The 12,922-nt window shown below is 42.6% G+C and overlaps 1 protein-coding gene across 4 annotated transcripts in view; it reads left to right on the top strand.

Moving 5' to 3' along the window:
• Window positions 1-180: 180 nt before the first annotated feature.
• The window catches only part of LOC106105935, a 41,658-nt gene continuing 28,916 nt past the window's right edge, over window positions 181-12,922 (top strand). For 3 of the 4 annotated variants that reach the window (XM_013286426.1, XM_013286425.1, XM_013286428.1), the window contains exons 1-14: window positions 181-305; window positions 1,262-1,398; window positions 1,921-2,040; window positions 2,715-2,829; window positions 2,946-3,012; window positions 3,581-3,725; window positions 4,293-4,377; window positions 5,231-5,324; window positions 6,416-6,483; window positions 7,353-7,429; window positions 8,542-8,731; window positions 10,787-10,907; window positions 11,535-11,660; window positions 12,562-12,674. In XM_013286426.1, coding sequence (XP_013141880.1) covers window positions 280-305; window positions 1,262-1,398; window positions 1,921-2,040; window positions 2,715-2,829; window positions 2,946-3,012; window positions 3,581-3,725; window positions 4,293-4,377; window positions 5,231-5,324; window positions 6,416-6,483; window positions 7,353-7,429; window positions 8,542-8,731; window positions 10,787-10,907; window positions 11,535-11,660; window positions 12,562-12,674 — 1,484 coding nt within the window. In that variant the 5' untranslated portion in view covers window positions 181-279. The remainder of the gene's footprint in view (window positions 306-1,261; window positions 1,399-1,920; window positions 2,041-2,714; window positions 2,830-2,945; window positions 3,013-3,580; window positions 3,726-4,292; window positions 4,378-5,230; window positions 5,325-6,415; window positions 6,484-7,352; window positions 7,430-8,541; window positions 8,732-10,786; window positions 10,908-11,534; window positions 11,661-12,561; window positions 12,675-12,922) is intronic. The other variant, XM_013286427.1, reaches the window with a different exon arrangement.

Consider the following 12,922-nt stretch of genomic DNA (forward strand, 5'->3'; position numbering starts at 1 on the left):
AAGATTGCCAAGGTTTGTCATGTCATGTCATTTTGACATTTGCAATTGACAATTGACAAATGTAAACAATAAAAGTTTTTATAATTCCAAGCGGATGAAGCCGCACGTGAACATCCAATTTTTATATATTGTTTTTTTTTATTATTTTTTTTTAATTTATGATGTTTTTTTCAAGCAGATCGTGTAGGAGAAGGTGAAAGTGAAGACGTGAGCAGATTCAAGGTGATCGAGGAATGGCTGCTTGGTGTCTTCAGGTCCTGGTGCGAGATCAGCGCTCTCATGTATACTCTCATCGGTACTGAAATGTAAGTATAGTTAGGGGGTCCGTGTTGGAGTTTGGGGGTCGATGTTGTTGATTGGGGGTTTGTGTTTGTGAAAATGGCTATGCCCTTATGCTTTTTAGTTTAAAATAGAGTATTAAAAGTGTCTTAATTGAATTAAATAAAGGATTGTAACAAGATAAATTAAGACTACTCGCGCCATCGTATGCCGAGTAGTAAAATCGTGCATGCGGCGCCATAATGCATTGATGCAACTGAACAATTACGCCGCTTGTCACTAGATGGCGCCATAGTTCACTTACATGCCGCTATCAATGTACATAGATGGTTTCGTGACCTCGGCCGCCGTGACAAGCTTGAAGGGAGCATGTGACGAGCTTGGTGTGCCTGGTTACTCGTGGTGTGCTTACGCTAGGCACTCTTGGTGCTTCAACCATTGCTTGAACACTCAAGGGTCCTCGGAAAAGCATTAACTCGCCTTGCATAACTGCGCCTCACCTAAGTTGGGTCATTTATGTAAGCGGTGATCAGCCCACGTAACGCTCGCCCCGCACCCCGCGCTACAGGATTAGTTATAACGACTAATAAAAAAACTGTTGGGATATAAATTTAATTAATAATATAGTATACGGGTTTGATATTATTTTTGGGGGTTTGTGATGAATTGGTAGGTTTATACACGTTTACGTTTGGGGGTTCGGTTAGATTTTGTGGGGGGTTGCTACACGTTTATTTTTACCTTTGTAATAAATTTGTTAGGGTTGCTGCATATTAATGTTTTGGGGGTTCGTGTTGTAACAGTGTGGGGTGGCTGTACATATATTTTGGGGGATTCGTGTTTATTATTGGTGGTACATACATTTTAGGGGGCCCGTGTTGTAATTGCGGGGTTCTGTGCATTCTACACGTGGTGTTTATTGTTGGGGGTTGTTGCATTTGGGGGTCCGTGTTGTACATTATAGACGTTTACTTATGCCCAGGAGCGTGGAGACGGTGCGGTCAGAGTGGTGGTACCGCGCGAGGTTCGGCTGCCACTGCCGGCAGTGCGTGTGCGTGGCGCACAACGCCGCCGCGCTGCACTGCTTCCTGCGCGCGCTCGTGTGGTCGCTGGCGCACAGTAAGTATACTGTCGTACTGGTATACTGGCATGCGTGTCATGTGTCGACTGGCATAAGGAGTGGTAGGCGCTGGTGTGGTCGCTAATTTACATTAAGTACACAAACAAGGAGTAGGATGAGGAGGAAGATGATGATGAATATGGGTAGTTTAATTTCTGTGTTATAAGTGAAGCGGTGTCATAGACGTGGAAAGAGATGGATGGATTGCGTGAAAGGTGACATGATCAAGAAGGGATTGATGACTGAGATGACGGATGATAGAGTTATGTAGAGGAAAATAACATGTTGCGCCCTACAGGAGTAGGATAAGGAGGATGGTAATGAAATAAAGTGTCGTGTCATGAGTATCACATTTGTCATGTGTGTCATGCCTATTACGAGTGTCATGAATGTCACGTTGTCATATGTGTCACAGGTGTCATATGTGTCCAGTGTATCATGTATGTCAAGTGTAAAGTATTTCATGTGTCATTGTTGTTATGTGTGGCATGTGTGTCAGGTGTGTCATGTGTGATGTGCAGGTGGCAACACGTCGGCGGCGACGGGCGTGATGCGCGCGCTGCGGCTGCGCGCCGGCACGCCGGTGCCGCCCTCCGAGTGGGACATCGCAAGACTGCAGAGACTGCACTTTGGTCATGAAGGTATTTATTGTTAAGAAGAAAATTAGTATTGGCTATAGAATTGGCGCAACACTAGATTATTGGCATAAACGTCACATCTCTGACAGCTGTCAATGTCGTTGGGATACTCGCACGCATTCCTGGCGAGTTGTCTAGTGGAGTGGTTAAATTAAAATTGCTCAGTACAATTATATTAAAATTATGTACTAGCTGTTCCTCGCGACTCCGCTTGGAATTAAATAAGAAAGTGATTTTTATTTATAATATAAGGTGGCAAACGAGCAAGCGGCCACCTGAATCCACCGAAATGGAAAGCGACCGCTGCCCATAGACATTTGCAATAGCGGATGCGTTGCCTACCCTTAATCGACGGAGGAGACGCAAATAAAGAGGACATTTCCCCTTCCTATGCATCTGCACCGTCAAATCTGCGTTCGTTTTCCATCACTTTCTTATAAGATAAAGGGTGGGAAAGAGTGACTAAAGGTAAGACTCCGGCATACTCATCAGAGTGTACGCGGAATTGGTTCCACTTCCCGCCTGTCTGTGTGGTCGTGGTATTGCTGAGAGGCCTACAGTGCGAAGTTAAAGCGGGCCCTACCACTGTTGAAGACAAGACAAAGTAGACTATGTTCTTCCAGACTGTGATAATTTTTTAATGATTGTGTAAAAATACATTTTAATTTCATTTTCAGGTGAAGCAGTAGTCCAAGAGCAGCTGAGTCGTTTGTGCGAACAGAGCGATTTTATGCAGAATATCGTCCACAAAGTGTGTCTCTGCCGACCCTATGAGCGACCATTTGAGAAGGAGTGAGTATATCATCACCAGCTCACTATATCCTCACTAAGGGCCAAAACCTATCCTTAGTGACTAGGACGTCAACTGCGACTTCACATATCTTTGAATTTGTAATTATTTGTTATAGGTATGCTGTCGAGAGATTCTGCAAGTTGTTAGAAAACTTCAAAGCTGCTTCTACCATCACTTTCAAAGTACGTATCATACTAATATTATAAATGCGAAAGTTTAGATGTATGGATGGATGTTTGTTAGAGTTTGTAGCCTAAATGGCTGAACGGATTTCGATGAAATTTGGCATAGACGTATCGGATAGTCAGGAAGAACACATAGGCTACTTAGATTTTTTTTAATTCTACGCGGATGGAGTCCCGGGCGAAAGCTAGTTTGTTTATATTTATGACTTAAAAAGTTCCTATGTTTATTATGAGTCTGCATATATATTACTAGCTTTCGCCCACGACTCCGTCCGTCCTATGTGTTCTTCCAGACTATGATCTACATTTATGCCAAATTTCATCGAGATTCCTTCAGCAGTTTAGGCTACAAACTCTAACAAACATATGTATCGTTGGGTGAAAGGCTATTTGTTTTAAGCGCCATTAGGTAATATGTTCATTAGATCCATTTAGTCTTCAATTAAAAAAAAAACATAAACTTCATTATTTTTTTTTTATATTTTAAATTCTGAATATACCCGTCGATATATCTCCTTTCACTCGTGGATATGATAATGATGTAATATTTGGTACTACGTGATAGGTGGAGATAACAGGCAGGGAGGGTGGTGACGAGGAGTGGATCGAGCGCGCGCGGCGGCGGCTGGCCAGGTTCCTCGCGCCGCAGCAGCGCGCCAGCACCAGCGCGCGTCTGCGGGACATGGCGGCCAGGACCAGCCCAGAGGACTGTGAGTTACCACACACACCACATAACTTCACACCTCATCACACCCCACCCCACCACATCACATCACACCACACCACAGCACACCCCATCACATCACATCACGCCACACCATACCTACACCACACGTTTTTAACAGTGGTAGAGGCATAAAAGGGCTCGCCCCCAACAATACCACAACCACACAAAGAGGCGTGAAGTGGGAGCAATTCCGCGTACACTCTGATGAGTGTTGTGCCGGAGGCTCAACTACAGTCCCTTTTCCTTTCAACCCTTTCTCTTATAGTAAGAAGGATGGAAAGGGAACGTCCATTTGACGGCGAAGGAGACGCATAGGAAGGGAAAATATCCTCTTTATGTCTGTCTTCACCGTTGATTAAGAGTAGATAATATATCTGCAATTGCAAATATCGACGGTTTAGGTAGCCCCTTGCTCGTTGCCTATACTCCGTCGCTTCGCTATTACGCTGAATTCAAGTAATCGTTTACTCTGTTGCCACCCCCCCCCCACACATAAAATATACACCCCATGTACTAGTATTTTATGTATTTACTATGTTATTTGTTGCAGTGAGCGGCTGGGAGGGCTACCGTCACTGGTGTGATTGTCTGAATCCACGAACACTCGGCGCTCAGCAGCGGCGGCAGCTGTTAAGGTAATTATTATTATAATAATTTGACAGTGGTAGAGCCCGCTTTAACATCTTAGCACTGCAGGCCCGGTGTAATACCACGACCATACAGACAGGCGTGAAGTGGAAGCAATTCCGTGTACAGTCTGATGAGTGTGGTGCCGGAGGCTCATTTAAGTCCCTTTTCCTTTCCAACCTTTTCTTAAGAGGAAAGGATGAGAAGGATTTGACTGTGGAGGGGACGTATAGGAAGGGGAAATGTCCTCTTTATGTGCGTCTCCGTCAATGAAGGGTAGGCAGCGCTGCAATTGCGGATGTTTATGTGCAGCGGTCGCTTTCCATTTCGGTGGATTCAGGCCGCTTGCTCGTTTGCCACCTTGTATTATAAAAAAACACAGACAAACTGACGTCAATAATTGAATATTTATACTAATACTATAAAGGGGAAAGATTTGTATTGTACTAGCTTTCGCCCGCAGTGTCTGCGTGGAATTAAAAAACAAAAGCAAGTAGCCTTTGTGTTCTTCCAGACTACTCTACATCTATGGTAAATTTCATCGAGATCCGTTCAGCAGTTTAGGCTACAAACTAACAAACATCCATCTAAACTTTTGTATTTATAATATTTATATGATTTACATACTGTTGTGGATTGATAAGGTTTGATCTACAATTAATATATACTGGCTGTAATATATATTTATTTACTTAATTATTTATTTTATTTATTTATTTATAACTTTAGGAAAAATGTGTGTCTAAAACAATCGAAGGAATGTTAAAGACGATAAAATACATATAAATAAAGTCTTTTAATGATTACAGCACATACAAAACGGCATTTTTATAGTTAATATTTATTGTATTTTTTTTTCAGTGACCTCTACTATAGGATCTCCTTCCTCGGTATGATGCAAGCTGTCAATGAGTTTAACAACACGCATCTGCAGTCGGAGGATGCTGAGGACAAGGTATATCATCATCACCTACCCTAAGGGTGATTTAGACATCAACACTACTGTGGTAGTGCCCGCTTTAACTTAGCACTGCAGGGCACCACAGACAGGCGTGAAGTGGAAGCAATTCCGTGTACAGTCTGATGAGTGTGGTGCCGGAGGCCTCATTTAAGTCACTTTCTCTTTACCACCCTTTTCTTATAAGAGAATGGGAAGGGGAAGTGGATTTGACGGAGGAGATACATAGGAAGGGGAAATATCCTCTTTATGTGCGTCTCCTCCGTCGGATAAGGGTAGGCAACGCATCTGCAATTGTGGATGTCTGAGCAGTCGCTTCGCCATTTTGGCGGATTCAGGTGGCCGCTTGCTTGTTTGCCAACTTATGTTATATAAAAAAAACTTTACACATATCTTAGAATTTCTTTACAGATATGTACTCGATGTTTTCCTTCTATACTTCTGTGACATTTACATGAAATTATAATAACTTTTATTGTTTACATTTGTCAAATTCTCTAATTGTCAAATGTCAAAATTACCGTTACCAATAACCTTGATTCCTTAATGTTGGCTTGTAGTTTATAGTCTCTTTCCCATATAAAAGTTTTTTTTACAATTTATTTACTGCCTAAGTTTAGAGTGAAAATATATAGCCTAAAGCGTGAAGTGTAGGGTTTTTTTATTAAAGAAAGAATTATTCAAAAATATGGTGTAATTGCTGACATCTTAGGCAACAAAGTGTGCGTTTACGCTTTATTATAATAGTATAGACTAGCTTTCGCCCGCGACTCCGTCTGCGTGAATTCAAAAAGAAAGAAAAGCAAGTATCCTGTGTTCTTCCAGACTATGTTAAACGTCTATGCCAAATTTCATCGAAATCCGTTCAGCAGTTTAGGGTACAAACTCTAACAAACATCCATATAAACTTTCGCATTTATAATATTTAGATTTGTGACGTAAGATGTCAGTAATCACAGTATATTTGTGAATATTTTTCAAATAAAAAGCCATACACTTACATGCTTTAGGGTATATATTTTCACGCTGTTAAACGTAAGGGGTAAATAAAATGGAAACTCTAACCTTGAATTTTTATACATTTTCAGTCGCCAAGTGAAGGGGAACCAGAATCCTCGTGCAGGGAACTTCAGCAAGGAGACGGGACTGGTGCCAAGTAAATATACAAATGTTACTATAATTGGATGTATGGATGTTAGTTTGTAGTAAACTGCTGTATGGATCTTGATGATTGTCATACAGAAGTCTGAAAGAAAATATAGGATACTATTTTTTTTTAATTCCGGGTAGACGAAGTCGCTGGGAAATGTTAAAGAAAAAAGGGGAATTATTTTTGTATGTATTAAAATAAATCAAAAAATACTGAACCGATTATAATTCTTTCACCGTTAAAAAGCTACATTAGCACTCAATAATATAGGCTATATTTTTACTATTGCTTAGTTTCACGTGAACAAAATCGGGAGGAATAGTTAGTGTTTCATAAAATAGTTAGTTTAATAGACAAAGAAAAAGGGTAGAACAAATAAACGGTTTTAAATGTTTTTTTGTTAGAAAAATTTTGTTGATTAAAAATGCGTTTTTATTGTATTTTTTTTTGGCCATCGAGTGATTTTAGTTGTAAAACATATTTAATACTAGGTTTAGTTAGCGACTTCGTCCGCGTGAAATTAAAAAAATACAGCCTTTGTTACTCACTATTAACGCAGCTTTTTAATGGCGAAAAAATATTGAAACTGGTCCAGTAATTTTTGATTTATTTCAATACATACAAAAATCATTCCTCTATATATTAGTATAGACTAACATTTCCCAGCGACATCGTCTGCCCGGAATTAAAATAAAAATAAGTATCCTATATATACTTCCAAACTTCATGTATGACAATCATCAAGATCCGTTCAGTAGTTTACTACAAACTGTTTACATCCATCCATCATTTTTAAAATCAGTTATTATTTCAATACATACAAATATACAAATTTCCTCTTTATAGTATAGATAATAAGTATTAATTTATTTCAGACCACCTGACAGTCAATCTTCTCGAGATCTCGTGAAGACGGACAACCTGACTGATTCCAATGCTGAGATTGATGAACGTAAGTATACTTAATATGACAAAGTACAGTCGCGGAAACACGCGGTATACCAAAAAAAGATTTAATTATAAATGTTACAATAATTTTTTTTTATTTAGTTTTTATTTTTATATAATTTTTTTTTTCGCCGACCGAGGGGAGTAGGATAAGGCAGGGGAGATGATGATGATGACAATAATTTTTATAATAAAACTAGTTTTCGCCCGCTACTCCGTCCGCGTGGAATTAAAAAAAAACTGAGTAGCCTATGTGTTCTTCCAGACTATCCTCTACATTTATATCAAATTTCATCGAAATCCTTTCAGCCGTTTAGGCTACAAACTAACAAACATCCATCCATCCATCCATCCATCCATCTAAACTTTCGCATTTATAATATTAGTATGATTAGTATGATAGTAGTCGAGCGCCTAGTTAGTCAAGAGTAGATCAAGAGTAGCGTACGCATCTGCTATTGCGTATATCTCTAAGTCGCTTCGCCATTTTGGCGGATTCAGGCCGCTTGCTCGTTTGTGATATATATCATGCGGAGACAAACGAAACCGCTTACTAGACTATTAAGCCGGCACACATCAGAGTGTAGGCAGAATTACTTCCACTTCACATCTGTCTTGTGCGAGTCCTATAGTGAACTTGTTAAAGCGGGCTCTACCACTGTTATAAAAAATGTTTAGTTTTTTTATATTGTAAGTTGGCAAACGAGTAAGGAGCCTGAATCCATCGAAACGGTGAAGCGACTGCCCATAAACATCCGCAATTGCAGATGCGTTGCCTATCCTTAATCGACGGAGGAAACGCAAATAAAGAGGATATATCCCTTTCCTATGCGTCTCCATCGTCAAATCTACTTTTTCTTCCTATCCTCTCCTCTTAAGAAAAGGGTGGATAGGAAAAGACTAAAATGAGGCCTCCGGCACCACACTCATAAGACGAAACGTGGAATTGCTCCCACTTCTCTCCTGTTTTCTGTGTGGTCGTGGTATTACACCCGGAAAACCTACCCATTCGTGCCAAGATGTTAAAGCGGGCTCTACCACTGTTAGACCAAATGTTTTTACACGTACCACTGACAAATTCCCCGACTGTACCTTACATTTTTGTATTTTTTTCAGTATCAGGTTCGGAGTCCAGTTCGGGGTCTACATCCATGTCAGGGTCAGGGTCAGGGTCGGGGTCTGGGTCCGGCAGCGGGCTGTGCGGCGCGGTGCGGCGCCTCGTGCGGTCCATCGCGGGCATCGAGCGCCTCATGGATAGGGTGCTGCGGCACTGCGCAGACTGCCCGCCGCCGGCGCATGCGCATAGGTATGGACAATTTGTTAAAACTTGTTAGATATTATCTGTACTATTATACTAATACTAGCTTTCGCTCGCGACTCCGTCCGCGTGAAATTAAAAAAAAAAAACAAAGTAAACAATCTATGTGTTCTTCCAGACTATCCTCTACATATATACCAAATTTCATCTAAATCCATTCAGTCATTTAGGCTACAAACTCTAACAAATATCCATCTAAAGTTTTGCATTTTAATATTAGGATGATTATAAATTAACTTATTAAAACTTTCGTGAGACATTATACTATATAAATTCTAACACGGCTAAACTCACGTGACACCGACAGTTTCGAACCCGTTGGGGGTCCTTCTTCAGGGTGAGTGATTAATCGGGTATACTCGCTAGCGCGTCGCGACGGTCACTGCGTGCCCTCGGCCTTCGCCCGCATCGCGCGTTACCACGGGGCGGGGGGCGCGGGGGGTGCGGGGGGTACACTATTCACTATGTCCGTAGGCGAAGACGAGCTCGAAACTGACGTGGTGGTGTTATTATTATTATTACTGGTGGAGATATGTAGATGATGTGTTTGCCATTGTTACAAGACAAGGCTTAAGCTTGTTGTTGGACCATTTGAACAGTATACATCCAAAGATTGTATTTACAAAGGAGGAGGAAACGGACGGAACTCTCCCGTTTTTGGATGTTCTAGTAAAGCGGGAACCCACTGGAAATCTTGTACATACGGTATACAGAAAGCCGACCAACACAGATCGTTACTTAAGAGCCGACTCACCCCTCACATCTGTCGTCTGTACCACGCACTTTGATCAATCGTGCGCTTCGGCTGTGTGATCCACAGTTTATTGAGTCGGAATTGTCACACGTACGACAGGTGTTAGAGAGCAACGGCTATAATTGGCGGCAGAGTTACCGCCTTGCAAACACATCAAGCAAAGGACGGCCACAGGATGTTGAGCGTGTCCCGGCATACTTGCCGTACGTGCGGGGGATAACGGACCGAATTGGTCACCTGTTACACCGGAGATATAGCATCAGGACCATTTCCGACCCCTGACACAAATACAGAAAATACTGCGGTCCCCTAAAGACCGGGACCCTCTGGACAGCCCTGGGGTCTACGAAATTCCATGCGATTGCGGTAGGAACTACATCGGAGAAACGGGGCGCAACATAAAAACTAGACTCACGGAACACATCCGGAGCATTCGCAAGCTCGACAGCAACGCCTCGGCGGTGGCGGAACATGCCCTTGCCTCCGATATGTCACATTATATTAGGTTCGACAAAGTGAAAGTGCTAGCCCGCGAGAAGCATTTTGTATCCCGCAAGCTTCGTGAGGCAATAGAAATCAGCCGTCGGCCTAATTATAATAGAGACAAGGGTTGGGCTCTGCCACCCGCGTGGGAACCCGTGCTGCTGAATGCGAAGCGGAATAAGATCGACAATGTCGAAGACAACTTAGTGGACATTGTAAGTGTATTTTGTGCCCCCGTTAATAATAATAACACCACCACGTCAGTTTCGAGCTCGTCTTCGCCTACGGACATAGTGAATAGTGTACCCCCCGCACCCCCCGCGCCCCCCGCCCCGTGGAAACGCGCGATGCGGGCGAAGGCCGAGGGCACGCAGTGACCGTCGCGACGCGCTAGCGAGTATACCCGATTAATCACTCACCCTGAAGAAGGACCCCCAACGGGTTCGAAACTGTCGGTGTCACGTGAGTTTAGCCGTGTTAGAATTTATATATGATTATAAGTGAAAGTTTAGATGGATGGATGTTTGAGTTTGTAGCCTAAACTGTTGGATGTCATTGAAATTTGGTATATATATAGAGGATAGTCTGGACGAACACATAGATTGTTTACTTTGTTTTTTTTTTTAATTTCACGCGGACGGAAACGCGGGTGAAAGCTAGTAGTATCATACTTCATACTAATGATACACTTACGCATTATAAATGTATTTAGATGGATGGATGTTTGTTAGTGGTTGGTACCACTTGCATACCAAAACCTTTTTTTTTGTTTTTTATTTAGCTCTTTTATTTGTATTTTTTTCCAGGAAACGCGTTGATCTCGGTCTATCGGAGGTGGACAGGAAGCTGATGTCGATGTACCGCCGGTTGCCGGAAGTGCATCGCCGACAGCTGCAGGTGTACCGCAGACAGAAGAAGCTATCCACGGTAATGTTGGAGCGAGATAGTGATATGTCGCATGAAATGTGATAGAATGATAATTGTGACTTACTTTCGCGCGCGACTCCGGATGCTCAGAATAAAAAAAAAACACAAGTCAGTAGCCTATGTCTTCTTCTAGAGTATCCTCTACGTCTATGCCAAATTTCATCGAAATCAGTTCAGCAGTTTAGGCTACAAACTCTAACAAACATCCATCTAAACTTTAAAAAAGTCATCTATAATATTCCTGCGTGCATTTACTTTCTACCAGCTATCTTTCAATCATAGTCCTGTCCAAATCGGTCCACTCATTCCAGAGATAGCGCTCCGGGCGCCATTATGAAAGCGTGGGATTAAAAAAAAGTAGCCCATAACATGCGGATCTATGTCAGCTCCCCTTCAGTGAAAGTCCGGTCGAAATCGGCTCAGACGTTTTGGAGTTTACCCGGGACAAACGCGGCTTGCGGACAGACAGACAGACAAAAAAAATTCTTAAATGCGATTTTTTTATCAGCAACGCAGACACATCTTCTAGAAATCTGGAATATTTCTTTTGATATTACAGACACTCCAAATTTATTATATGTATAGATATAATTTGTATTGAAATTTGTAACAGTGAAGTGTGTGCAGGTGTGTACGCAGCTGGTGGGGGGCTGCGCCCCCGCGCCGCCGCCCCCGGGCTCCCCGCCGCCCGCGCCGCCGCACCAGCCCTGCCGCGCGCTCTGCCCAGAGTACCATCTGCAGCGGTTCAAGGAGGTACGTACAGTGACGACACTTCGCGGTGACACATTTACTGATAACGTAGCTTTTTAATACTGAAAGAAGTGAATTTGGTCGAGTAGTTTTACTTTTATCAGTAGAACCCGCTTTAACATCTTAGCACTGTAGGGCTCTCAGTAATACCACGACCACAGACAGGCGTGAAGTGGAAGCAATTCCGCGTACTGATGAGTGTGGTGACGGAGACCTAATTTTAATCCCTTTCTCTTTACCACCCTTTTCTTATAAAGAGAGAATGGGGAGTGGAAGTGGATTTGACGGTGGAGGAGATGCATAGGAAGGGGAAATATCCTCTGTATGTGTGTCTCCTCCTTAATCGTATAAGGGTAGGCAACGCATCTGCAATTGCGGATGTCTATGGCAGCGGTCGCTGCGCCATTTTGGCGGTTTCAGGTGGCCGCTTGCTCGTTTGCCACCTCATGTTGTTATTGTCCTCCTTACTCTAACATACGTCAACTGTCATCACTCCTTGATCATGTCACCTTTCACGCCATCCATCTCTTTCTGTCTACCTTTACCGGTGTAACTCCACATTCATAACTAACGTTCTCCTTGTAACATGCGATTCATCCCTCATAACATGCCCCCATGCTCACATTTTACTCCTTACCTTCTCTACCACTAGGGCTACTCTCAAACTTCCTCCAATATACTCATTTCGTATCTTATCCATTCGTGTTACCTCATCTTGACATTCTCATGTAGTCTCCGTTCATCCGTCCCTTTTACTGTCCAACATTCAGATCCATATGTCAGGTCTAACGACGGTTTTGCCAAGCGAAAAAGTTGTTCGAAGCTGGTGTTACTAGTCCATGTTAAAGTACAGAGATAGTCAAGTATAATAATATAGGTGTAGAATGATACTAAAGTAAAATAGATCCTGTATGTGGTGCAGGTGCGGCGCAAGGTGATGCACATGCGGGACCAGCAGCTCTACTACCACCGCCTGCGCATGTGGCTCGAGGACCAGCTGCGCCAGGAGAGGGAGAGGTAACGTGCACTTAGCACTGCCGACCCATAATCATACACACTAGCACTACCCCAACTATACATATTAGCAATACTGATCCCTAACCATACATAATAGCACTACCAACCCCCAATTATACACATTAACACTAACGACTTCACATCATACATACTAGCACTACCGATCCCCGACCATACAAACTAGCACTACTGACCCCCTACTAGCATACTAGCACTACCAACCCCCAATCATACACACTAGCACTACC

The sequence above is a fragment of the Papilio polytes genome, unplaced genomic scaffold, assembly GCF_000836215.1.
Source record: "Papilio polytes unplaced genomic scaffold, Ppol_1.0 DF822622.1, whole genome shotgun sequence".
In the NCBI taxonomy this organism is placed as follows: domain Eukaryota; kingdom Metazoa; phylum Arthropoda; class Insecta; order Lepidoptera; family Papilionidae; genus Papilio; species Papilio polytes.